At 44.3% G+C, this 10723-nt stretch overlaps 1 protein-coding gene across 2 annotated transcripts in view; it reads right to left on the bottom strand.

Annotated features, from left to right (window-relative positions):
• Window positions 1-4454: 4454 nt before the first annotated feature.
• Window positions 4455-10723, bottom strand: part of ankrd11 (ankyrin repeat domain 11) — a gene marked incomplete at its 3' end in the record, with an annotated part of 114311 nt that continues 108042 nt past the window's right edge. The window contains 3 exon segments of one of the 2 annotated variants that reach the window (XM_014003080.1): window positions 4455-5032; window positions 5907-10338; window positions 10433-10580. In XM_014003080.1, the coding sequence (XP_013858534.1) occupies window positions 4455-5032; window positions 5907-10338; window positions 10433-10580 (5158 nt within the window). 2 annotated transcript variants of the gene reach the window in all.

Here is a 10723-nt window from a genome sequence, read left to right as displayed (position 1 = left end):
CATATATATATATAAACCTCAGCATTTGTCTCCTACCTGGCTCTCCGATGGCATGTTGTACACCTCAGAGTCCAACAGCATGGTGCAGGCACTGAACGGCACAGCCTGATTGGCTATCGTCCTGGCTGCTCTGCAGTGGACCCGCAAAACTTCCTGCTCACACGAAACAATGAGTTTCTCCTGTAAAAAAAAAAAGCAAACAACATGGAGAGGAAATAAACAATCAGTTACTGGCTCATTTTAGACATAAAAAAAAAAAAACAGGATTAATGCCACAAATCATGATTTACGACAATCAAAAATTTGGGTCTGCATTTCTACCTTGGAGTGCAAATTTTGATATAAAAAAGGTTTTGATGTTTCATCAAAGGAGTGTCACGTGTGGCGCTGTGTGCAATGAGTGAGTCCAGGAGAAAGAACTTTGGAGAATAAAAAAAAGCCTTGTAAAAAATGTTCAGATGATATTTCTTACCCGTTCTATGCTGTGCTGCAGCCTGAGCTTGCCTCTCACTGCCTCCTGTTGCCTGAAGAGCTCCTTCAAAGGTTCTGATAAAGATGGAGGTGGAGCAATCTGAAGAACAAAGCACAAGGATGTAAGCATTTATATCTAAAAACAAATTCATTGTCTTCATCTGTTTTATTCAACTCCAAAATCCAGAACATTATTAAAAATCAGACTTTTATAGAACTTCCACACAGGATGCTCATTGTGCTTTATTTTAAACTCATGTGTTGCCCAACATGAGGTCAGGTCTATGTGGATCCATTTCTCATGATGTCTTTGCAAAATACAAGTTCACTCAGGGCGTTGTGTTCGCTGATGACACCCTCATGTCTGAGGGATTTGTAAATACACAAACATATTGAAGTTTGTGTGTACAAAGACCTCACAGACCCATAATGGATTGCTCCAAACATATTTTTCTTTAGGCCATAGCTGTTTTTCACTCACTCAGACCAATACAAAGAAGTCTTTCTCATTGGAAGAAAAACTGGAGAAAGTGAGCTATAATTCTGGATATGCTTTGGTGACTCTGGGTTATAATCTATTTTTGGTGCATTACATCACAGACATGGGAGAATAAATTGATTTTATTAATCTGTACTGCCATTTAAGGCAGCAGAGTAGATGCTTGGTGTCATTTTTCCTGGAAGAATTACTTTAGTCTTTAGAATCATACTACAATAATAGTGTTTTTAAATCATTTTCACAGTTTTTTGCTGATCCCGGAAGAAAGTATGTGTGTAAATAACAGCTAAAGTTATCATGACATGGCACAATGCTAACTGCGTTAGCTTTACTGTTGCATCTTCAATGGGCCTCATGCAAGAACCATTCGTACAAACAGATTTGTTCTTACGTTGTGCATACGAGTGATTTAGGAGAATTTGTAACATTCACCGATTTTCTCGTATTGTAAGATTTTCTTCAGATATGAACAAAATTCATGTGTGGACCTGTCGTATATTTTATGTGTAGTCAGTCTGCAGTTTTCCAGATGGATTTTTCTCATTATAACTTTATATTTCATTAGTTTGAAGATATTTTGAGTTGAAAAGAAATCACACTCCATAATTATGTTGACAATAGGTCATTCTGTTTGAACTGGAATTAGATTTTAAATGTAACTAACGACATAAATTGGTTAGATTAAATTAAATTGGCTATTAATGCTGTTGTATAACACTACTATATTAATATGAAGATCTCAAACTAAAAACCAAGTTAAATTATGCATTAATTGAAGTTTGGAGACATTTTAAAATGCTTTTTTTCAGAACCGCATCCGACACTTGCAACGGTTGGGAGTGGGGTGCGCGACTGCTCTTCTTCTGAATAAATGAAAGATGTAACACAATTGTTTATACTTAAATGAAAAATATTTGACCAAAGGAAAACCGGAGCAGTACTAGAGAAATATGAATATGATTTAGATTTTTATTTCTGTGACTGTGTACGACCCACAGGAGACATGATATTAACAGCACATTTCATTCCTCGGTTTTAGCTCCTTTAATTCCACAGSTGACTCTGCTAAAAATGACAGAATTTTTTTTTCGGGATCTCTGAGAGCAGGACTTCAATCTCCAAATGTATCTGGGGCAGGAAGCATTGCCTTATATGGTGTMTTTTGGGTYGTAATTATGCTTATCTCCTCTCCTCATGCGCAAGCACATGCAATACGCCTTCATCAGTTTACGCTGCTCATTTACACCCTTTTCCTGAAGATAGAAGATTTTGTAGAATCCGATGTGACATGTTTGTACGAACCCTTCATACGAACAAAAGTAAGAGYAATTTAGGATAAGAATACGAAAATGTTCTTGCAAGAGGCCCATTGTTTTTAACTTGTTTACATCGTCTTTAATGAAACAGGATCATAAAAAGGRGGTGTAACTTACCACAGGGATATGAAGTTTGCTGAGAGGCTTGCCATCCAGCAGGTAAGAACCGGTGTAGGTCACATACTCGGCGTAACACTGCGGTGCCTGCGGGGTAATGTAGCACAGAATCTTCCTCTTCTCCTCGATCTTCTTCCTGATCTGCAGATACTCAAAGTAAGGGTTGGATCGGTCGCTGTGGTAAGGCTCGATCTCGTCCAGCTTGATGGCGTTGACAACCACAGCCAAGGTCTGTTGGATCATCTCCCTGGTCTGTTGCATGGCCGTGTTTACCAGCTGGACCTGGACCTGCTGCCCYGTGGTGCGGTGGAATTTCCTCTTGCGTGGGTGCTGGGTCGAGTCCTCTTCGTCCACAGAGAGGGGGCGGCCTTTTGTCGTCTTACCCACGACTGCCGACGTGGGCAGAGACGACAGTACATTCACCGCTGGAGGTGTGGTAGTGGAAACGCTCAGCCCGGAGTCTTTTTCTTTCTTTGGAGATGACAAGGAAGACACTGAAATGGGCGTGGGGGTTCTTGTCGGGATGGGGTTAATAGTCACCACTGGACTGTTCATCACGGCGGCGGCAGCTGCAGTTGATGAGGTTATGATGCTGGAGGTAGGAGGGATGGCGGAGGGATTGTTCTTGGCGCGATTGCGAGTAATCCTTTGRGGGATTTCCTCCACCTTCTTGGGGACATCCACGATGATGGGCACGGTCGTTGGGAGGACGGGCACTAGCTTTGACGGGGATTCCTGAGCGTCTGGAAGCTCCACTGTGCTGGAGAGAGTGACTGCCACAGAGAGATGAGGAAGAGGACTGCACGACACGCATTCGGCTTTGGTGTCAAGCACSTCCTTGTGCCTCACTTCTGGTTTGGCAGCAGACACCGGGTCTAGTGGTACCGGCATGGACTCGGTGCAGGAATGGAGCTGGGATATGTGATGTTGCTGACTGGCGTCTGGTTTCACAGGTGAATACAGCAAGCTGGGATCTGACTCTTCGTCCATTTCATATGTTAACGTTCTATCTAAAATGCTGTTGTGTTGTGGATTTTGAGATACACAGCTGTTGATGGGCACACTTTGAAGCTCGGGGTCCAACTCCTGRTGGTAGGTGGTATGCGGTGACGGAACAACAAAGTCTTGTCCGGTAGATTCCCCCAAACCGAGGTCTCCGGCAGGGCACGGAGTCTTCGTCAGGCTTGGTAGGTCCACTTCTATCATGTCTGGTTTATCTCTGCCGATGGTGTGTCTAATGTGGGTGGACACAGTTGTGCTGTGGTCGGCTAGTTCAGGGTCTCGAGGGTCGGTTTCGTCCGACTTGTCTGGTAATGGTAGGTCAGGTAAAGAAAATGGCCCCAGGTCATCAAGTTCATCTGCATCGGTGGAGAACTGACCWGCCCAGGGGACCACAGGCGCAGGTCCCCCAGTTGGAGAAATGTGATCCATAGGGGTAGTGAAGCTCTGTGTGTTCATTCTGCTGTCAGTCTCTACACAGTCTGTGTCCATTTGGTGGCTGTTTTCTATGACAGGTTTGCTGCAGTCATGGAATAAAGAGTCCAGTCTATTAGAGGAGGATGAGGTATTTAAATAGTCAGGTTCCTCCTCATCCATAGCCGTCTCAGGCCTCTCAGGAGAAGGAATGTCTTCCACAGCTTCCTTCTGCTCGTCCCACCTGGGCCAGTTGTCATAAGAGACAGCGGGGTGTACCAACGGGGGCTGCATTTCATTGTCAGAATGAGAGTAAGGACTAGTTATTTTAGAGACGGCGGCCTCGATCTCCCCACGTGCAGCTTTGATGTCCATTTCAGTGTTCCAACCCATGTTGTCGACAAAACAGCTTTCTACGTGGTTCAGTTCACTGTGTGCCGAAGACAGCTGGTGGTCCTCTGCCTCCTGTCGATTCGGAGACTCCGGAGGCCAGCTCTTCCTCAGCGGGTCCTCAACTTGAGGGGAGAAAGGACAGAAGTTTCTTATTGGTTCTGGCTCTTCCACTGAACAGCAATCACCATCAGTCCTCTCATCCATATCAGCTTCTTCCTCCTCCTCTTCCTCTTCCTCTTCTTCTTCTTCCTCCTCTTCCTCCTCCTCTTCGTCTCCCTCCTGCTCTTTTTGGTCACAGGGAAGATCAGGCAAGTTGGGCTCACTGTGGTTCGGCTCGGAGATGTCGTCGATATCCAGGGGCAGCAAAGCGGCAGGGGCTGGGGTTGGTGGTGCAGCAATGTCAAAGCACGGCTCCTGGGGATCCGGTCTGTGAACTGGCGTCGAAGGTTTGGGAAGAAAACTGTTGTACACGCTTTCAGGAAGGTCCTCTGCGACACAGAGAGTCGTCGCCATCCCGTCCGGTGTTAGATGGGGTATATCAGGGTGAGGAGACAACATCCTCATTGGAGGGAAATAGTGCGGCACACTCTCCAACCTATTCAAAGTTACTGATTTGTCCTCCAAGGGCTGGGAAGARGACAGATCAAAATCAGCTACTGGATCACTCTGCTGTCGAAAAGACATGTCGGACTCGGCTTTGAACTCCATCTCTAAAGGCCTGCGAGRGTCTGGTGATGCAGAACGGCTGATGAGCGGCAGCTGCAGGTTTTTTGCAGGAGTAGGGCAGGTACCCTCCTGGAAACTCTGGGAGTTCGAGTACCTGCTTGGATGGACACAGACAAAAGAAAAAAATTAAATAATGTCACGTTGAATACAGTACAATATCCTTAAATTAACCTGAACTTAGTGCTGGGCGGTATATGGTTTAGTACCGAAAACCACTTTTTATTTTTGTTATGATATGAATTTRCTGAATACCGGACATACCGGTTTAAATGGCATGAACARGTTAGGAACGTTTCGTCGTGGCCACCAGTGAACTATTTCCTGGGTCACACTTTTCCTCGCAGCACCGCTATGTGCGTTAGCATGCTAATGTTATTGTTGGAGTAACTGGTGGCGGGTGGTGTTTCAGCTGCTTATATTGGCTTAAGTAAAAAAAAAAACAGCCCGTTTTCACCATCGCTGAATGTAGTAAARGTCTCTTCAGTGACGTGCATGGTTAGATTTAACGTTATAATGGAGACGACTTTAATGTGCTTTTGTTGTGAAAAGCCTGGGGGAAATAGTTTTGRAGTAGATCTGAGTTGACTGGTGTGCGAGGTGAGTCGTCCTTTTAAGTTTTATTAACACACAACGATAGACCCGATAATGATCTTTTCTCAACCCTTCACCATCGGACCAAAATGCATGATTACTGTCTTGCTACTGTACCAGGCATCTACTGTACCAGGCAAAGAAGAAAACAAGTACAGAGGAAGGAAACAGCGACACAAGACAGAGGTACAATAAAAGAAAAGTCAATAAGCAACATTTGTACATTTTATCATCAGCTAAGCTGTGATGAAAAAAAAAAGATGTCAAATACTGTGAAACCGGTGTAATTGTTGAAAATACCATAATATAAAATTTGGGTCATACCGCCCAGCTCTACCTGAACTGTAACCCAAGTTTGCTTTAAGGTATTAAAATCTTACCTTTCAAAAACTGATGGGGAGCAGGCGTTCATTGACATGGCCATGGCTGAGGAGTTCTGGCAGTCCAGCGCATCCAGTATGATTTCAGGGTAATCCTCTGGACTGCAGGACGGGGTCCGCGGCGTCTGCATTACATCCTCAAAGCTGGGGCAGGAGATGACAGATGTTGGCGTGGGGACACCTGTCGGTCTGTTTTGATCTGGTCTGGGAGAAGCTGGGAGGTTCTCTTTCATTTGGTGTCCTGCCATCCAGTCTTTTGTGTTCTGGCCATCACTAGGTTGGAACTTCCTCCCTGGAGACATCATCTGAGTTGGGAGGCCCACATCCTTCAGCTTCTTCTCCTTAAGACCAGACTCCAAGTTGTTGGATTTCTTCGATGACAGCTCGCTGCGGTTTTTTCGTACTTCCTCTGCTGACTTGGCTTTGTCTTTCAGTTTAGGGTCCCCTGTTTTGGGTCTCAGCCTTTCCATTTGCTTCATRTTTTCTTTTTGTTTCTTTAATCTCACTCCGATTTCCTGATCCTTTTGACTTAACATCTGACCAAAACTTGTCAGCTGACAATCATCATCCACCAAAAGTTTTTCACGAGGACGATTGTCTTTCCGTGTTGTGTCTTTGGACAGAGGGAGCTTTTCGTTTTCATCCTTTACCTTAGATTTACTGTGATCCATTCTGTTGTCTTTGTCCAACATGTCTCGACTTCTGTCTTTTTTCAAATCAAATTTAGGACTTTGCTCTTTTGACCGGTCTTTCAGAACAGAGAACTGGGGGCTATCTTTCAAGCCTGCCTTCACATCGTCTCTGGAGTGTTTAAATGACCCAAAGCCATCCATGTATTTATTCTTTTCCTCCTTCAGTTTGTCTTTATGTTTCTCCTTCTTCTTTTTGTCTTTCATCCTGTCGCTAATGATGCCAGTTGCTTTCTCTTTGTCCTTTTTGGACATCTCTTTCTCAAATTCCAATGTTTTGTCGTAGTCGTCTTCGCCGTCCCCTTTACCCCCGAATGGAAATGTGTAAGGGTCAGCCTCAAGGGGCATGGACTCTTTCTCAAAAGGTAGACTTTCTCTGCGATTGTAGGACTCTCGTTTCTCCCCTTTGTCCTTTTTGACTTTTTCTTTCTCCTTGTCGTGGCTCTTCTTGGATGARGACGAGGAGGAGTGCCGATGCCGTTCTTTATCTCTGAATCTGTCCTGTGGRGTAGATATGGACAGGGAGTCTCTTCTGTCCTCGGAGATTTCATTAAGGTTGATGGAGTCATAGTAGCTGGTGAGGATTGGCTCGTGACCTCGGTCAGTGAAGCTATCCGAGGAGATGTCGCTGTTCTTGTCATTGGAGTCATCCTTGTAGTCGTTCATAGCTTCCTCCTCTAGTTTTTCCAAAAGGGACTTTTCATTCTCACCACAGCCTTTAGAGGGCTTCCGTTCTTTAGAATGGTCTTGCTTGTCTTTATATTTGCTTTTCGTCTTTTCTTCGCTCGTGTCCCTTTTGTCCAGCAACTTCTGCTTATTTTTCTTGTCTTGGTTCGAGTCCACCGAGGATCTGTCTTTCCTCTCCTTGTATTTTGAGTCAACTGAGTCCTTCTTGTCCTTGTTGTGTTTCTCCAGGGAGCCTTTCCGCTCTTTTCCCATGTCAAATGCCGTCTTATCCTTCTTCTTCTCCTTGTAATCCTTGTCTTTTGTTTTTTCCGTGTTATGTTTAGCCTCAGCGGAAGACTTTCTCATTTTTTCAGAAGGGAAGTGATCCAGATCGTCCTGATCAGGAGTCAAGTCTTTTCTGATGGTGCCCGACCCAAGCACAACGCCACTGTTGTAGCTGTCCTCGTCGTCGTCGCTTTCATCTGTGAATATGTCGGCGATTTTGTACCACGTTTTTTCCCTGATTTTTTCTGTTTTCTTCTCCTCTTTCTTTATCTCAAGGAAATCTTTTTCCCTCTCAGCATGTTTATCTTGAGAGGCCTTCTCCTTCTTGTCCTTTGTCAAGTCTGAAGACACCTTTCGGTCCTTGTCTTTGCCATGAGAGTCTTTGTGTTTGTCTTTGGCTCCTTCCTTCTTGTCTTTGGTGCCTCGGTCTTCATCTTTTTCCCTGARGGCTTTCTCTGTGAAGTTCCGCTCACTCTTTTCATGATCAGCTCCTCTGTCTTTAGTTTTTTCTTTGTATTTGTCGACTTTTGTCTTTTCTCGTTTTTCCACTCCGTCGCTTTTCTTTTCTTTCTCCTTTCCAGAGTGATTTCTTTCTCTGATGTCACAAAGTTTTCCAGCGGGATCTATGTCTTTGAAGAAGCTGTCGTTGCCGTACTCGTCTCCGATCGACTCCTGCTTGATTTTCAGATCTTTTCTGTCCTTCACACTTTCATATGAATCTTTACGGTCTCTACTACTGTCCAAGGAATCCTTGTCTTTTTTGTCTTTGACCGTTTCCATGGACTCCTTTCGCTTTTTGTCTTTCTCAACGGAGTGGCTGGAGTTCAGTTTCGTTTTTTCAGACCAGTCTTTTTTCTTTTCGTTTGTTTTTTCGGAAGAGTCTTTTTCTTTCTTTTTAGAGCCGACTTCTTTCTCTGATTTTTTGTCACTGTGCTCTGCTCTCTTGTCCTTGACCTTGTTTTCTTTCCTCCTCGTCTCCTCTTTAACGGTCTCGACAATTAGCTTAACAGTGTTGTGGGATTTATATTCCTTGACCTCTTTGACATGAGCGTCCCAGCTATCGTCTCCACAGATGGAAGAATCGGAGGACATCTCGGAGCCCCACCTGTCGTGATGGTCATCTGACGCGCTGAGCTTCGTGTCCTCGAGGCTGAGAAACCGATTGTTAACGTCGTAGCCTTCATGCTCAGGCTCTTCCTTCAGTGCTTTGTCTTTTTTGTATTTCTCCTTCTCCTCCTTGATGGTTTTCTCCTTGTCCACCTTGAGATGCTTCTCTTCCTTCAACTCACTTTTTCTGTCTGCTTTAGAGGAGGATTTCTCCTTGGACTTCTTCTTTTTCTCCTCTTTGTGAGCCTTTTGTTTATCTTCCTTGGCTTTCTCCTTCTCTTTGAAATTTCTTTCCTTGTCAGATTTTATATTCTTGTCCCTCTCCTCTTTATTTGTCTTGTCCTTGGTGGTGTCCCTTGCTTTCTTATTTTTCTCTTCTTTTGCTGTCCTGTGCAGATCCTTTCCAGATGACCAGTCCTTATCCTCGGACTTGGCTTTTGAAAGCCTATCGTCCTTTTTCGAATGGTCTTTCTCGTGTTTGGATAATTTGATTTTACCCTCAGACGCAGATTCAGACTCAACAATTAAATTTTTTTGCCGCGAATCATCAAAGTCAAAAGAATAGCTCTTGACAAACTTTTCATTCATGTCTTGATTAAGCACCAGACTGGGAGCATTGTCCTTTTCCTTACTTTTATGCTTGTGCTTTACTTTATGCTTCTTAATCACTTTTCCATCTCCATCAGTTTTGGAGATGGCGCTCTCTGCAGTGGAGTTTTTATAGAGCTCTGAATTTTTCTTGTCTACAGTGTTACTGTGCGCATTGTTCTTCTTCTTGTTCTCCTGCGCTTTTCTCTTGATTTGCTTTATTGACTCGATACTCGAATCGGCGGACGAGTACTCGGACTCACTGGACAGTCTTGTTCTGACCGAATCCGAGAGAGAGCTGACGTCCGACCACGTAGGAGACGACACRGTCTTCCAGCCATCTGTCCTCCACTGCTTCGGATGCTGCTCTGCCAYCGACGGCGTTTGTTTCTGAGAGTTTAAGTTTCCGTGCGAGGAAGAGGAGGTCGCGTTAAAGCGAGAGGATTCTTTAAGGTTCATCGACGAGGAGTCCTTTAAATTGTTCGAGCCCTTATCGTCCTCGCTCTCTAGATCCGCGCTGTCCGAGTCAGACGTACAGAATTTGTCGTTGACTTTACCAAACCGAACTTCTTTACTGACATTGTTTTTGCTCTCCTTCTTTCGCTTCTTTTTCACTTTATTTTTGTCTTTTTGTTGTTTAGAGCTCATYCTGCCAGAGTCTCTAGTCTTGGTGTTTGTTTGCTGGGCTTGTTGCCGTGGCGTGGGCGCAGGCGTGAAACACAACGTCCTGTCATCCTCGTCTGAACTGTTACTGTCAGAGATGATCCGCCTGACAGTTTTCTTTGGTGTGAGCGAGTTGCTTTTGGAATAGGTTTTTACCTCCATCTTGGGTATAGAGATGAAGCTGTTGGTTTTACTAACTGGGTCCTTTCGGAAGTCCTTTTTCAAGAGGTGTTTATCGTCGACAGGAGGCACGCGCTCCTCCTCGTCGTCCTCATCGAACTCATATTCATCTTTGACGGGTGTGACGACAGATTTCGGAGGGTCCGCGGGTTTTCCTTTTAACTTCAAACCCTTCTCGAACTCAGAGTCTGTGTTATTGCCGTCTACAGAGCTCGAGGGGGCAAACGAAGGGGCATCCTCCTCCTCAGAAGATTCTGTGAAACACAGACACAGCCGCAATCAAAACACAATTCAACAATTCATAATGGTGAGTTAATAAAGTGACTCAAAATATTAAGTATCACAAACCTGATGAGCTCTCGTCACTTGAGGTGTACGTGCCTTTCCCCAGCAACAGATTCAGCATAGTTGGAGAGCTGGCAACCTTCAGCGGCGTTTCACCTCTTCGGTTGCTTTGACGTGGGTCCCCTCCATAACGTAAAAGTAGCTTAACCACCTGAAATACATATAAAATAAATATTTAATTGAAGTCGCTTGTAACTTAAAAGGGATCCATGATTAGTTGTAACATTAGACTTTATTTGATAAACATATATTTTAACTGTAAAATAAAGACTATAAAAATACTGTAGGCTGTTT

Source organism: Austrofundulus limnaeus, unplaced genomic scaffold (assembly GCF_001266775.1).
Source record: "Austrofundulus limnaeus strain Quisiro unplaced genomic scaffold, Austrofundulus_limnaeus-1.0 Scaffold16, whole genome shotgun sequence".
NCBI classification, from domain to species: Eukaryota; Metazoa; Chordata; class Actinopteri; order Cyprinodontiformes; family Rivulidae; genus Austrofundulus; species Austrofundulus limnaeus.
This window is presented reverse-complemented; position numbering and strand designations above follow the sequence as displayed.